Source organism: Hyperolius riggenbachi, chromosome 4 (assembly GCF_040937935.1).
Source record: "Hyperolius riggenbachi isolate aHypRig1 chromosome 4, aHypRig1.pri, whole genome shotgun sequence".
Taxonomy (NCBI): Eukaryota; Metazoa; Chordata; class Amphibia; order Anura; family Hyperoliidae; genus Hyperolius; species Hyperolius riggenbachi.
In genome coordinates this window covers 234,346,305-234,363,428 of record NC_090649.1, presented here as the reverse complement: position 1 = coordinate 234,363,428, position 17,124 = coordinate 234,346,305, and the positions used below count along the sequence as shown (strand labels likewise).

General features: G+C 45.3%; 1 protein-coding gene across 5 annotated transcripts in view; it reads right to left on the bottom strand.

Annotated features, from left to right (window-relative positions):
- The window catches only part of COL19A1 (collagen type XIX alpha 1 chain), a 1,086,226-nt gene that overhangs the window by 113,904 nt on the left and 955,198 nt on the right, over positions 1–17,124 (bottom strand). For all 5 annotated transcript variants that reach the window (XM_068281448.1, XM_068281450.1, XM_068281452.1 and 2 more), the window contains exon 48: positions 14,886–15,056. In XM_068281448.1, coding sequence (XP_068137549.1) covers positions 14,886–15,056 — 171 coding nt within the window. The remainder of the gene's footprint in view (positions 1–14,885; positions 15,057–17,124) is intronic.

Below are 17,124 nucleotides of genomic sequence, written 5' to 3'. Positions count from 1 at the left end.
CTTTTTAGGCCAAGGGCCATATCGCTGTTCTTGATACTGCTAGGGGGCTGACCTAGCGAAATTAAACCTTAGTTTTTCTAATTTCCCCTACGTACTGCCTACTACATTTTATCAAACAGAACATTTCCACAGGAAATAAACCATAAACCATGTGCAGATAGCATGTCCCCTTTTCTATGCAAACATACTGCAGCTGGCACAGTGGTGGTTGCTAACGAGAGGCTGCTGCTGCTGCTGGCATATTGGCGGCTGCTAACAAGTGGCTGCGGTTGTTAATCAATGGCTACTGCGGCATAGTGGCGTCTTCTAGTGAGGGGCTCTTTCTGTTAGCATATTTGCAGCTGCTAATGAGTGACTGCTACTACTGCTAGCATAGTGGTGGCTGTAGGTGAGTGGCTTTTACTGCTGCTGGCATAGTGGCGACTGCTGGTGAGTGGATTTTACTGCTGCTGGCATAGTGGTGGATGCTAGTGAGTGGCTGTTACTGCTGCTGGCATAGTGGCGACTGCTGGTGAGTGGTTTTTACTGATGCTGGCATAGTGGTGGATGCTAGTGAGTGGCTGTTACTGCTGCTGGCATAGTGGCATCTGCTGGTGAGTGGCTGTTACTGCTGCTGGCATAGTGGTGGATAGAGATGTAGCGAACGGTTCACAGGCGAATGGTTCCCGGCGAACCTAGGTGGTTCGCGTTCGCCTGCTTAAGGCGAACTTTTGCGGAAGTTCGGTTCGCCCCATAATGCACTATGAGGGTCAACTTTGACCCTCTGCATCACAGTCAGCAGGCACATTGTAGCCAATCAGGCTAAACTAAGCCCTGGAGCCCCACCCCCCCCTTATATAAGGCAGGGTCCGGCAGCCATTACACTCACTCGTGTGCCTGCTAAAGAGAGGAAAGGGACAGCTGCTGCAGACTTTTTCTCCTAGGGACAGATTAGTTAGGTTCTAGGCTGCTTTGCTTGCTCCTGGTTGATTATTATTGCTTTTAAAGCACCCCTCAACAACAACAGCTCTTTTCAGAGCTCATCCTGTACATTTTTTTTCTTCTGTGTGTCAAACTGATACTTTTGTTGCATACACAGCCTTGCTAATTCATACTGTGTGTGCCACTGCCAGCAGCCCAGCCTGTGTGTGTGAGAGCTGCACATTGTACTACCCACCCAGTACTGCATGTACCTACTACCTGTTATGTTTACTTAACCCACCTCATCACTGCACATAACTACCTGTTGTGTTGAGTGAACCCAGATTTTTCCTTGGGACTTTTGGCATGTATCCCACTCCGCCACCTAGGGGTCCAGGTGTTAGACCCCTTGAAACATGTTTTCCATCACTTTTGTGGCCAGCATAATTTTTTTCTATTTTTGAAAATTCGCCTCCACATTGAAGTCTATTGCGGTTAGCGAACTTTTCCGCGAACCGAACATTCCGCGGAGGTTCGCAAACAGGGTTCGTGAACCGAAAATCGGAGGTTCGCGACATCACTAGTGATGGATGCTAGTGAGTGGCTGTTACTGCTGCTGGCATAGTGGCGACTGCTGGTGAGTGGTTTTTACTGCTGCTGGCATAGTGGTGGATGCTAGTGAGTGGCTGTTACTGCTGCTGGCATAGTGACATCTGCTGGTGAGTGGCTGTTACTGCTGCTGGCATAGTGGTGGATGCTAGTGAGTGGCTGTTACTGCTGCTGGCATAGTGGCATCTGCTGGTGAGTGGCTGTTACTGCTGCTGGCATAGTGGTGGATGCTAGTGAGTGGCTGTTGCTGCTGCTGGCATAGTGGCATCTGCTGGTGAGTGGCTGTTGCTGCTGCATAGTGGCGGCTGCTGGTTAGTGATAGTTACTGCTACTGGCATAGTTGTGGCTGCTAATTAGTTGCTGCTGGTAATTGGTTTCTGCTGCAGGCACAGTGTTGGCTGCTGGGGGTACAGTAGTTTCACAGTTGTAGCTGAGTATGGTTTAGTGGCGGATGCTGCTGGCACAGTAGTGTCACAGTGTTGGCTGCTGCTGACATAATGGTAGCCACTGCTGGCACATGGATGGCTGCACCCTCCCCCTCACCATCTCACTAGCTCTGTTCTGTCTTCCCCTATGCTCCTCCTCCTCAATCAGGACCTCCTGTAGCAAAGTTTTAAAGTCCTACAGAAATTACTATAGATTTGGAGTACAACAAAATGGCCATTGGAGAAAAATCTACCCGCAAATGCGTATCCTGGAGACCATTTTTTGTAGCCCTGTAGTAATCAGTATGGGACTACAGAGGAGTTGTGGAGGAGGCAGAGCGGTAACAAAGGTTGGCCCCTGCATGCTCTGGGCTGCATGCAATTGTAAACAGGAGAGAGTTTTGAGGACTACCAGAAAAGGCTTTTGAACATGCCTGTTCTAGGAGAAAACTTAGGAGACAAAGTGAATTGGATCATTTGTTGATTACATGTTCATAAAATCGTACTTATAGTTAGTTCACATGTGGTAATGCGTTGCGTTATTATGCAACGCAGCATGCATAGTATGAATGAACCCCAAGTTAATTTTCTTCTTCTTTAGTCTTACGCATAGCCTGCCTCCTGCCATCTAACCCCACCACATCCTGCCACAATTCTATTCAGAAGCATCATATTTTCATTTCTGCCAAGGCATTCTATTAGTCAATCATGCAAAAATATGTGGTGAGTATAGGCTTCCTATCCACCCTAAAGAAGAAGAGTAAAGGAAAATAATAATACAAGATATAACAGAATCATTTGTGAAGATTTACAGAAGATTTAAAGAGAATCTGTATTGTTAAAATCGCACAAAAGTAAACATACCAGTGCGTTAGGGGACATCTCCTATTACCCTCTGACACAATTTAGCCGCTCCTCGCCGCATTAAAAGTGGTTAAAAACAGTTGTAAAAAGTTTGTTTATAAACAAACAAAATGGCCACCAAAACAGGAAGTAGGTTGATGTACAGTATGTCCACACATACAAAATACATTCATACACAAGCAGGCTGTATACAGCCTTCCTTTTGAATCTCAAGAGATTATTTGTGTGTTTCTTTCCCCCTGTTCTCATGCACTGAAGTTTCAGACTGCTTGTTTCTTCCTGCAAACAGCTTTGCCCTTGTCTGTAATTCTTCAGTATGTGAAAGCCCAGCCAGCTCAGAGGACGATTTATCCAGCTTGTAAAATATAAGAGAGAAGAGAGAAGCTGCTCTAATCCTAAATAACACACAGGCAGTGTGCAGAGAGGGGCCTGGAAGGGGGAGTTCATAGCAGAACCACAACACTGAAGAACTTGGCAGTCTTCCAGACACAGGCTGACAAGTCTGACAAGAGAGAGACAAGTTGATTTATTACAGAGATGATGATAGTAGAACGTGCTGCAGTAAGCCAGAACACATTAGAATAGCTTTTTGAACTTGTAGGATGATAAAAAACAGGATGCAATTTTTGTTACGGAGTCTCTTTAAAGAAGAAACAAGTGTTTATCATCAGAATATGTTAGAAGGATGCATGATTCAATAAAACAATGGAGAGTATGAAAGACGGAGTTGTAAATAAATTGTCATAAGCATTTACTGAACTAAGATACATATATCTAAATACGCTTGAAAATCTTATTTTTATACTTGCTATGCAGTGATGCAAACAACCCCAACATAAGAGAGCTTCTGTGAAAGTTTGATTAAAAAAAGTTAGAATACAGAAGTAAAGAGAAAAGTTATGCATATTAGCAGAAAGTTGTAAACTGAAGAGTAGAAAAGGAAAACTAATACAAATGTTCTTTACTTTTTATAAATGGAATAATCAGTGTGTGGGAATAGTTACTCCACTCAGTCTTCTTCTAGGAACCACATTGGTGATGAGCCCACGAAGTGCATCTCTAAGGTCAGGGCAGGAGTGCTATGCAAAGGGAGGTGACTTTGATGCTCCCTGTTGCAGACTATCCTTTAGGACTGGTTCACGCCTGCCCCGCGTTTACCGGCGGTGTTCGGGACACGGTGTTAAACGCTCCCATTCAAGTGAATGGGAGCGTCTGTACCGGGCTTTTACTGGTGTTTGGGCAAGTGCGGCATTCCGATCCCGAGTTTCCCTGGTGTTCGAGGCGACTCTGAACGCTATATGTAGCATCCTGGGGCAGTTAACCGCCGCGGCTACTGTCCCCCTATGGGGAAGAAAAACGCAGACCACAACTGAAAGCCATGGAAAGCCACTGAAAGCCTGAAAACAACAAAGCTGCAATGCCGCCAAACGCGATGTTACCGAAAGCCGGGCAAATACAGGTGCGAACCAGCCCTTAATCTCTAGCTTTCTGTCGAGAATACTTGCCTGCATGGGAGATAAGGGCTAAATAAGGCTTGGGGGCATACTCTTCTTTTAAAAATTGCTTTTAAACAAACAGTGGAGAAATTCAGTGGCTACTTACAAAATAACCAAAAACAATTGTACTGGTTGAACTCGATGGACGTATGTCTTTTTTCAACCAAAATAACTATGTAACTATGTAATTGGGTATTGATTTATTTAAGGGGTTCAATAATTTTCCCTGGCATCATTTGAAAATGAACTTCTCTACTTTTCACAAAAAATTGCTCTGACTAAATTAAACTTGCATGTCTGCATGCAGTGCCAGGGTCAAAATATACAGGTGTCAGGGATATTGTAGGTCCCTTTCATACAGTTCCACAGTGTAGCAGTGTGTGGCTTGGGGCAGTATTAAGACTTAACCTACACCTGAGTCTCATTGCTGGAAGCTTTTATATTCTGGTTGCTTTATCATCAAAGATGTTTTACCAGTTATCCTGCTTGTGTTTTAGCCCTTGCTTCCCCCTGCCTTGTACTTTGTTCTTATTTTACCCAGCTACTGTTATTATTTATCCCTTGCCTTTTCTCTATTGTTATTTTGCCCTTATGCAGGTTGAATGTATTTTATGGTAACAGTTACTGTGCCTTGCTGGAATTTCTTTCAGTTTGGGGTTATCTGTCACTATGTTGTTCTTTTTATTGATTGTTTACCATTGTTTGCATTTTTACTGATCACTGCATGAATACAATGAACTACCTTAATAAAGACTCTTGATTTGTTTATGTCTGAAGCTGTGTTATTGTACACTGTCAGAGCTATTTTCTTGTATTTGTAAGGTCCCTGCACAGAAAACCCCAATAAAATGCTAAGACCCAAGTGGCCAGCACAGTTACATTGAATTACGCTATTTCCTGTCAATCTGTGCATTGTTTTCTGTTGGGTTATTGAGCATGCTCCTGTATGCATTATGGATCTCAATGAAATGATGTATTATGCTCTCTTGAGGAATATACAGTGTATTGTCTGTAGTTTTCTTAGAAATCACTCTAGAGAGTTTTTGCTGAAACATATGCGGGTAGATCAAGGGTTGTATGCTCTTATCAATATTTAACAATTAATCAAAAATAACACCTTGTCTGAAATTGCCCTATCTATGAATACGCATACTTATAACTATTGCTACTTTACCACTATAAAACCAAAAAAGAGCAAGTACAGTGACTGGAGGAGGCCTCACAGATCTTTAGAGTCTGGTTCAGTAGCTGCAACCTCTGCAAACCTATTTCTACAATACTGCTCTTTACAATACAGATAAGGAAGCTGACAGATGGTGCACCTCTGTGTGAGCATGTTTATGTGTATGTGGGGGGGTGGGGGCAGGGCCGGCCCGCCCATGAGGCGGGGTGAGGCGGGTTCCTCAGGCGGCAGGAAGTGGAGGGGTGGCACCAGACATAGAGAGGAAGTGACTGGGGAGAGGAGAGAGAGAGTGCAGGCTGCAGTGCAGACGAAGTCTGGCTGATCCTGTGTGGTGCCCGACCTGCCTCCGACCTAGTGCCTGCACACACAACGTGAGTGATCCTCCCCAGCTCCCCTCCGGCTCCGTCGAGGCCGCCCGGACTGTCTGTGAACTTCTGAGACCCGCCCCGCCGCCCCCCAGGCTGTGCGTACCTCCCTCCCGCCACCCACATGATGCAGCGGCCTGGCGGCCACGACTCTCCGAGCTCAGCTCTGCAGTGCGGGCTGCGAGCTTGCGGGCTCCAAGTAGGCTGCATGCTGGTCACCTTTGGCGGCGGATGCCGCCCGCTCTGCTGCCCTGCGGCTGATTGTCACGCACGGGTGGCGACGTGACCCGACCATGACGATGATGAGGCTGGCTCTGGCTGGCTGCCGCCTCCTCCGGCCGCCGCTCACCGGCCCAGGCCCAGCACGAGATCTGAAATGGTGGAGGCGGAGCATGCCCGCCGCAGGCCTCAGCCGTCTGTCCCCTGCCTGCCAGTGCAGGATCATGCATGGATGCGGTGCGGCGGTCGTGCGGATGCCCGCCCTTCGCCGCCGCCAGATCCGGAGAGGGAGACCCACAATCCCCGGTGTCGAGTGAGTCAGACTCAGAAAATTTTGGGATGCATTAAAAGGGAAATAAAAACTCGAGATGCTAGCATAATATTGCCCCTGTTTAACTCTCTAGTAAGGCCACATCTGGAATATGGAATTCAGTTCTGGGCACCACATTACAAAAAAGATATTGCAGTTTTAGAGCAGGTGCAGAGACGAGCAACAAAATTGATACGTGGGATGGAAGGTCTCGCTTACCAAGAGAGGTTAGATAAACTGGGTTTATTTAGTCTAGAGAAAAGACGCCTTAGAGGAGATCTAATTAACATGTATAAATACATTAGAGGGCAATATAATAGCTTGGCGGATGAGCTTTTTGTCCCTAGGCCTTCTCAAAGGACTAGAGGACATGAGCTGCGCATGGACGAAAAACGTTTTAGCCATTTATTTAGGAAAGGGTTCTTTACAGTAAGAGTGGTTAAGATGTGGAATGCATTGCCAAAGGAAGTAGTTATGGCAAACTCTATACCTGCATTTAAAGGGGGCTTAGATGCTTTCCTTGCGTTGAAAGACATCCATGGCTACAATTACTAGGTTATGCCTAATGATGTTGATCCAGGGATTTTATCTGATTGCCATCTGGAGTCAGGAAGGAATTTTTCCCATTTGGGGCTAATTGGACCATGCCTGGTGGGGTTTTTTTCGCCTTCCTCTGGATCAACAGGGGTATGTGGGGGACGGACTGGAGTTGTACTTTGTACTGGTTGAACTTGATGGACGTATGTCTTTTTTCAGCCAAAATAACTATGTAACTATGTAACTCGTCACTTTGTTTGCTGCATTACTCAGAGCAGGCCTTTCTTCACGGTCGGTTGTGTGTGGGTCTGGGGTTGATGATGTAATGTTATAATGTAGACATAGGGGGGGGGGGGGGGGCTTGGCAAGGGGAAAAGAAAGAAGCAATGAAGGGGATGACAAAACGGGGGGGGGGGGGGGGGGTTGGAAAATGGCAAGGGGAACAGAATCAATGAAGGTGATGACAAGGTGGGGGGGGGGGGGGCGCCTTTACGATCTTTGCCTCAGGCAGCAGAAAGTCCAGGGCCGGCCCTGGGTGGGGGGTCATGTGTTGCTGCATTAATCACTCAACTGTGTGGTGCACTGTTTGGGCACTCTTAGTCATGCTGTCTGCCTCTTCTCTATTCGGCATGTGTTATGTGTAAACACATGCCGGATAGAGAAGAGGCAGACAGCATGGCTAAGAGTGCCCATCATAAAGGTAAGACTCAAACCTTCAGTGTACCTAAACTCTTGGGCCCTTATTCAATTTATTTTATCTCCTTTATCTTCCCTACATTTTCTCTTAGGTGATATTTTCAGACCTTATTATGAAAGTGGTCTTTAAGCCAACAGCAGCCAGCAGGCAAGAAAATACTCAGAATAATTTGGACAGTACTTTTTCAAGTACTTTTTGGTACTTTTTCAATTGCAGAGTGCTGAACACTCATTTTAAACACAAGATGAAAATTATCTCCTAGGAGAAAGCTTAGGAGAAAAAGTAAATTTGATTGGGCCCAATCATTGTGCCTTTTCTGTATGGCACTAGACACAGATTCTGGCAGTAAAAAAGTGAATTGGATTGGGCCCAATCATTGTGCCTCTTCTGTATGGCACTAGACACAGATTCTGGCAGTAAAAAATTGAATTGGATTGGGCCCAATCATTGTGCCTCTTCTGTATGGCACTAGACACAGATTCTGGCAAATACACAAATATCACTCTTCTTTTTCACAGTAATATGACATAATAAATTAAAGATCTAAATAAGAATAAAATGTAGGGGCGTGGCTTGGATCCCGAGCAAGATGGCTGCTTAGCTCTGAGCTCTCGTGTCACCACTGCACGAAGCATCCAAATTCTAGCCTTTACCCGATACGACCCGAGCTATGAGGAGTACCCGCAAACAGCTTGCCTCCAAGGAAGACCTAACACTCTCGCAAACCTCAGTGGGACCTACTATCCCGGAGATATTCCGCTCAAACCGCGGCGCTAGCACGGACCCATCTAAAACTAAGATGGCGCCCGTCAAAGACTCGAACAATGCGTCACCGCCAAGCACAGGCACTAACCTGCAAAAAGATAAGAAGAAAGCGGCCCTTACCCTAGACGATCTTCAAGCGATGGCAGCGGACATCAAATCCACCTTTCACTCCGCAATAGCAGAGGTACGTCAAGATGTAGCTGCCTTCGGCGTGAGGCTTCAGGCCCTAGAGGCCGCAGACACCGCCCAGGGGTCGCAAATCACCATGCTCCACAGGCTGGCGGTAGGGCAGAATGCCAGAATAGCAGCTCACTCTCGCCATTTAGAAGACCTTGACAACCGAGGCAGGAGGTGCAACATTCGGGTGAAAGGCCTCCCCGAAACAGTCTCCACAGAGTAGATTGAGCCTGCCCTCCAATCGATCTTCGCAAACCTCATGGATCTTCCGGCTGACTCTGAGATCCCACTCGTCAGGGCTCACAGAGCGCTGAGACGCCGGGGCCTAGAGAGTGATAGGCCGAGGGACATCATTTGCTGCCTTGAATCATTTAAGCAAAAGGAGGATATCATGAAGGCCGCTAGAAACAACGAGGAGATTAGCTTCAATGACCACTCCATTGCTTTATACCAAGACCTCTTAGCCATCACTCTTGCCAAGAGAAGAGCCCTCAAACCGCTACTTCAACTCCTGCGTGACAAAGGTTATACCTACCGCTGGAGGTTCCCATTTGCACTAACGGTGATGCATGGCGACCGCATGGCGATACTCAGATCAGCTGCCGGCCTGTCCGATTTCTGCACCGAACTGGGCCTGTCATTGGTGGATATCCCGAACTGGGACGGTGAAATGTCAATCCCCGAGTTAGCGTCTGCAGGAGACTTCGTTTCCACACCTCCGGCATCCCAACTAGCTGGTCAGTCCCGCTCCCCTCCGGAATCCGGATTGTCGCAGAGGAGACCCTCCATCTCCTCGCGCACTTCCGAAGTCTCCACCGGTGACTGATAGAAGGTACATTGGTGGGGGTTTTCTTCCTCCCTTCCCCTCCCCCCTCATTCTCAGCATATGCACCCCCCGTTCGGGTGAGACCCCCTTTATGATGTGGGGCTCCTAGCGTGACTTAGCTATAATATTTTTGATGGCCTCACGTACTCCATTTCTGGGCCCCTCACACATTAGATAACAACCTCTGCAGGCCCCAGTTCGTGTTATGATGTTTCTAACTGTTTTTGTTCAGATCCGTTACTTTGCTAAATGTTTGTATTTGGGGGGTTTTGGGGCTAATAATGATGTGGGGGCAAAATGAAGAAGAGGGGGGGGGGGATGTGGACGTTGATGTTGATGTTGAATATTATACCGCATTGCCTAGAGTTTGTTCTCCAGTTAAGTATGTATGTTAACTTCTTCTCTAGAACTCTAGGTCAGACCTGGGGGGGAGGGAGGCCCCTCTATCCCTGCTTGTCCTCCTACACTAGGCTAATTGAGGCTATTTTGTTATAGCTCACCCAATACTAGGATTTCCATTCAGGTAATCCCTTCTGCACTATGCAGTGTAGACACCCATGAGATCAGCTCCTATACCCTTGGTATCCTTCCACAACCCACAACAGTGTGTATACCTGACACACTGAGAAGGTTACCCACACGTTGGGTGAGTGCAGTCCCCCACACTGTACTCACGTGGGATGCCTGTCCTTGTCGCTCCTACACTAGATAGGTTACTGTCTCTGTCCTCACCCTATTTTTTCCTTTTTTTTTTCCTCTTCTCTTTTTAACACTGTCCTCTTATCCCTTGGTGTCTGTACCTAACACCCCTTTGAAAGAAATCTCACTCTCTGCGAGAAGTGGTTGTCCAGGCTTGTGGCCATACAGATTGGGCTTACCAGAGATACCCACCTTAACCAGACCCCCACGGCTCCCGCATCTGCCAGCACTGATATTCTGGAACATGGGCACACACGATAAAAATATGGAGACCACCAGCTCAGGTTTTCTAACCTGGAAAATGGTGTCACTAAATGTCAATGGTATGAACACCCCTGAAAAAAGGACCATGATATTTGATTTTTTGAAAAGGGAGAAGGCAAACTTTGCCTTCCTACAGGAGACACATTTACGCTCAGGTCATACCCCAACCAGATTTGACAAACGCTTCCCACATGCATTTCATGCCACTTCGGCTACAACTAAAACGAAAGGGGTTTCTATTTTTGTCAACCAAAATATCCCATTCACTACACTAGGGGCTTGATTCACAAAGCGGTGATAACCCAGTTATCACGCCTAAAAGACTTTAGGCGTGATGACCTTTTCACCACTGAGCTATCACCGCTTTTTCCTGCTCTTCGCGCGCAAAGTCCCATAGGGTTTAATGGGAGCTTCGCGCGAAGCGTCGGTTGCTGCGCGCGCACTTACGCGCGTACGCGCGTACGCGCGGTAACTTCGCGCGAGTTTCTTCTTATCACGCCTAAAGTGAGTTTAGGCGTGATAAGGGGCTTTTCACTGGCGTGCAAACACTTTGCACCGCTTTGTGAATCAAGCCCTAGAAGTCCAACAGGACCCACTGGGAAGGTTTCTATTCGTGAAAGGCAAAATTGACAACAGAATCATTACATTAGCTAATCTTTACTCTCCTAATGTGAAGCAGGCTCCCTTCCTGATTACCACCTTATCAAAACTGCTAAACTTTATGCAAGGTATACTGATTCTGGGAGGTGATCTTAATGCCCCGCTGGAACCGCTCATAGACTGCTCTAACGGAACCTCGACTCTATCTTATAGGTCTCTAAAGGCTATCCGTACACAGTTGCAAAAACTAGCCCTAGTCGATGTATGGAGAACCACCCACCCACGAGAAAAGGATTTTACGTTCTTTTCCCAAATTCATAAGAAACACTCATGCATCGACTACCTCTTTGTTTCCCAAAGAGACTTGAGCTTGTTACAATCAACATCAATTGGCGTTAAAAGCATTTCAGATCACGCCCCAGTTTTCGTTACCCTCAAACTCCCGGAACGAGTGACCAAAACCTGGTGCTGGCGTTTAAACCCACACCTGCTGGCTGATAAGGTTAGAGCAGAGAAGATCTCTGCTGCATTATCTGACTATTTTACTATCAACCAAACCCCAGACACTTCGCCTCTCACTGTCTGGGAAGCACACAAGGTGGTGATCAGGGGGAGGCTTATCCGCTTAGGGGCCCTGCTCAAAAGAGAAAAAGAAGAGGCCATAGCTAATTTGACAGCCAAAGTAAATGAGATTGAGAGACTCCATAAACAATCCTTAGCAGCAGATAGAATGGAGGAACTGACCACAGCTAGAATATACTTATCCAGATACCTCTTAGTTGAGGCAAAAAGGAAAATCTGTTGGAGTAAACGCATTTTCTATGAGTTTGGTAATAAACCTGGAAGAATTCTAGCCAGGTCCCTGAGGAAGCAGGTTCTTAAAACAAACATCTCCTCGATTATAGACAAGTCCCAGAGGAAGGTTCACTCACCGGAGGATATTGTGGAGCAATTCAGACAGTTCTATGAGAAGTTATATAACCTATACCCTGTAGGGTCACCGGATCCCAGAGGCCTGGAGAGGTCCGCTAAGATGCATGCCTTTTTAAACAAATTCTGCCGCCCCTTTCACCTCTCCACTGATGACAGGGAGATGCTCTCAGCACCTATATCTGAGGACGAATTCCTTATGGCTACCTCCACACTCAAAGCTGGTAAAGCACCGGGCCCAGATGGCCTTTCCTCCCAGTATTATAAACTCTTCCGCCACATTCTTGCTCCCAGGTTCATAGCAGCCTTTAACTCCACTAACTCAACCACTGTCCCATCTCCCCAATTCCTTGAGGCTCACATTACCGTGATCCCCAAGGACGGGAAAGATCCACAACAGTGTGCCAGCTATAGACCTATCTCACTGCTGAACCTGGACGCAAAAATCCTAGCTAAAATTATCGCTAACCGGCTACTACCCCACGTTCCTAACACAATAATAGGCGATCAGGCTGGCTTTATCCCTGGGAGGGAAGCCAAAGATAACGTCTTTCGTACGATCGACATAATCTCTCTGGCCAAAACAAAGGGAGTGAAGACCTTTCTCCTGTCCACAGACGCAGAGAAGGCCTTTGACAGGGTGGCCTGGGACTATATCCGGGCCACCCTGTCATGCCTTAACATTGGTGAACCTATGATCCACTGGATCGGTTTACTCTATTCTAACCCATCAGCTCGGGTTAAAGCAAATGGGGTACTGTCGTCCCCATTAGCAATATCAAATGGAACTAGACAGGGCTGCCCTCTTTCGCCACTCATATACATTTTAACTCTAGAGCCCTTTCTCAACTGTCTAAGATCGGATCCCCCAGTCAGGGGTGTTAGAATAGGGACAAACGAACATCTAGTTGAGGCATTTGCCGACGATCTCTTGTTTTTCTTGCAGGACCCCTTAGTCTCACTGCCGAATTTGATGAAGAGGTTCCATGAATTCGGCCTACTCTCTAATCTCAAGATCAATTTTTCCAAATCCCAGGCGTTGAACATTTCCCTGACACCAGAAGTGGTCCTTCAATGTGAGCGGTCCTTTCCATTTCAATGGTCCAAGTCATCCCTGAAATATTTGGGAATTAATATTCCTAGTGAGCTGTCTGAGTTGTTCCACCTGAACTTTGAATCTCTGGGCAGAACTCTCTCTGATGATCTGACCAGCTGGGCCAAAAAACCCTGTCTCTCCTGGTTTGGGAGAATTTCCTCTGTCAAAATGAACCTGCTTCCTCGGTTCCTCTATGTCAGCCAATGTCTCCCTATTACACTTCCTCCATCCTATCTGCGCTCTCTCCAATCTCAAATCTCCAAATTTATTTGGGGGAACAAACCACCCAGATTGAAAAGAGCGGTGATCTCCATGCCCAAAGAATGTGGAGGCCTTGGTCTCCCTGACCTAACTAAATACCATATCGCATCACAACTAGCTAGAGTGGTGGAATGGTCTAACGAGCTGGATACCAAACACTGGGTTCTAGTTGAACAAGATCTCACTTCAACTCCGGCCCCAGTCCTTGGCTGGGTGCCCCCTAGCAAACGTACAAAAGGAACCCTGGGCAACCCATTAATCGACGCTGCAATTACCTGCTTACGGAAACACTCTTTAAAACTTGGGTTGACCTCATTTCCAAGCAAACTAACCCCCTTAATATACAACCCTGAGTTCTCTCCAGCCCGCGAGATCCCCTTCCTCTCTAACAATCCCACCCTCTCAACTCCTCGGGTCAAAGACTTCATTAGTAATGGTAGAATTAAATCACTTACTGATCTTAATTCAACATTTGAGACCCCTTCCCCCCTGACTTGGTGGCAATACCTCCAGATCTCCCACTATCTCAATAGTGGTCAAATCAAGAAAGTCTGGTCTAAAACACTCACCCCATTTGAAAATGTAGTGGTTAGTGAAGGCTCCCACAGACACCTGGTGTCCTCCATATATCAAATTTTGCTCGGGGCAAATTGGGACGGAAACACCAAATTCCAAGACAAGTGGGAAAGAGATCTGAAGCTAAAATTTGATAATGATAGATGGCAACAAATCATCCTTTTTAACCACAAAGGTTCACTAAACTCTAACACCCAGGAACTTGGCTACAAAATCATAACACGTTGGTATAAGACGCCTCATGTTCTGCACAAAATTTTCCCTTCACTCCCAGATCAGTGCTGGAGATGTGGAGCCCCTGGAGGGACTCTTGTCCACATCTTTTGGGAATGCCCAATCATACATAATTTTTGGAAATCAATCCACTCCTTAATGGAACACATCACAACCGACAAAATCCCATTTACCCCAGCTTGTCTCCTGCTGCATGATACCAAAACCTCCATCAGAACCTATAAGAAATCTCTCCTAATTCATTTAATTAACGCCGCAAGGGCACTCATTCCACTCCATTGGAAATCTCCCACCCCTCCGTCCCCCACTGAGTGGGTCCGTAGGGTAGATGCAATCGCAGAAATGGAGGAACTGGTGTCAGCAGCTGCAGACAAACTTGAACAATACAATATCACTTGGGCAGTCTGGCACCACTTCAAACTCTCAGACGACTTTCAACAGAGAGTGGGCTCATAGCCCCACCACATTCGAAGGTCTAACATTTACACACCCTTCAAGTTATGCCATCCGCAACTGGCTGAGAAACACCAACCCCTTCTAAACTCTCGTATACTTTCTTCCCCTTTACTCCTTCATTCTGGGTCTACCCCCTCCCATCACCACTCAGCTTAGTTTGGCTACCCTTTTTATGGGGCTTGAAGACCCCAGACTTCCTTATAGTTAGCCTCAATCTTGCTTAAACGTCTAGCAGCCTAGGATACAGTTAACCTATCTATGTTTTTTACGAAGCTGTATATGTGCCCTTTTTGACACTGAGATGCTTGTATCTGTTTTGAATTTCTTGTTCAATAAAGCTTTGAATAGTGAAAAAAAAAGAATAAAATGTAAGCAGTACAGATATTAAAAGCTAACCGTAATTCCTGGTGGTCCTGGTGGCCCTTGCTGACCATCAAATCCCGGCTGACCAGGATAGCCCCGTTCTCCACGTGGTCCATATGGTCCAATAGGTCCTACATCTCCCTTTTCACCCGGTAGACCAGTTTTTCCCCTTGGACCTTGATCTCCTGGAATACCAGGATCACCCTAAAAAAAATGGTATGCAATAATAAATAGGTTTATGTATAACATAATAATGCAAAGACTGATGAAAACACACTAAGGGAAAAAGATAAAGTACATAAGAAAAATGAGATGATCTCTACGGTTAAGGTATAAAGATTAAAAGAAGAACCATAATCTATAAATATGTGCTGCTAAAAGGACACTACAGAAAACGGACCTCTGCAACCTCTTCTGCACGGTTTGTGATAAAAGATTAATCATTGTGTGTGTGTCTCATCGTAATTCAATACAAGTCTAAAACAAAACAATGGAAACATATATGGCTAATAAATTGTACTGCGTGCAATTCATTGCTTAAAGCTGCAATCCTGCAAATGTTATTTATCTTGTGACAGGACCTGAACCAAGGGATCATCGTGAACAGCATATTCCTATAATTAGCTGTGGGAACAACTGGTTTCTGGGATATTTACAGTACCAGCATTGTTCCTGCCAGTTCTTTACTGGATTTTCAAAGATAACACCTGCAGTCAGTTAATAGGAGAGTTCAATACTATTTCCTTATGATGCTGTAGCATCTTATTGACCAACAAGAGCTGTATTATTGGATGGTTTTTTTTTCTCTTGGGATTACAGAGCAAAACTGATATTCAAGTGCTACATACATTATTTGATGCGAGTATCACTCTAGTTTTCAGACTATTAAATAGGATTTTTTCCTGTAAATCAGTTTTTGTTCTTTACTATTGCCTCCATGTATGTCATGTATTACTAATATCCCTGTGCTTGTAAGGATTTCCAATGAAGCCTGTTGAGAGCTTTGGAAGTCTCTAAAGGTGGCTACACATGATACAATAAAATGATCCGATTTTACGGGAATTCAATAAAAACAGTCGGATCTCCCGAAAATATCGAAAGGTTTTTTTTCATTTGTCTGAAAAAGCCGATCGGATTTCTCGTTTTCTTCAATTTGTATCGATCCGGAATGCCAGATATTTTTCTTCAATCTTGTTAAAGATTGTATGGTGTGTGTTAGATTGTCAATTTATTAATATACACACCCTAGCAATTTTCTCAGAGTTTCCAATCATTTTTATCATAATTGGGGAAAAATTAAACATACGTGGTCATATTTTTGAAATGTTACAATCAGTCAGAAAAATTGATTGCAATTCTTAAATTGAACAGATATTTAAAAAAAAATGTATGGTGTGTGGCCACCTTAAAGAGACTCCGTAACAAAAATTGCATCCTGTTTTTTATCATTCTACAAGTTCCAAAAGCTATTCTAATGTGTTCTGGCTAACTGCAACACTTTCTGCTATCACCATCTCTGTAATAAATCAACTTATCTCTCTCTTGTCAGACTTGTCAGCCTGTGTCTGGAAGGCTGCCAAGTTCTTCAGTGTTGTGGTTCTGCTATGAACTCCCCCTTCCCGACCCCTCTCTGCACACTGCCTGTGTGTTATTTAGATTAGGACAGCTTCTCTCTTCTCTCTCATCTTTTACAAGCTGGATAAATCGTCCTCTGATCTGGCTGGGCTTTCACATACTGAGGAATTACATACAGGCAGAGCTGTCTGCACTCTGCAGGAAGAAACAGCCTAACACTTCAGTGGAAGATAGCTGCAGGGGGAAAGAAACACACAAATGATCTCTTGAGGTTCAAAAGGAAAGCTGTATACAGCCTGCTTGTGTATGGATGTATTTTTCTATGTGTGGACATACTGTACATCAACCTACTTCCTGTTTTGGTGGCCATTTTGTTTGTTTATAAACAAACTTTTTAAAACTGTTTTTAACCACTTTTAATGCGGCGAGGAGCGGCGAAATTGTGACAGAGGGTAATAGGAGATGTCCCCTAACGCACTGGTATGTTTACTTTTGTGCGATTTTAACAATACAGATTCTCTTTAAGAGTACAGTGGCATTTTTTTATAGCCTCCAATGTGCCCATTTAATTTATTTTTAATTTTACATATTTATATATAGTGGTTACAATACTTTTTCCCACAGTCATTTACAGGAAACATTGAACAATTCCCATCACACATTGGGCCTGATTTACTAAAATTTCCAAGCAAGCACC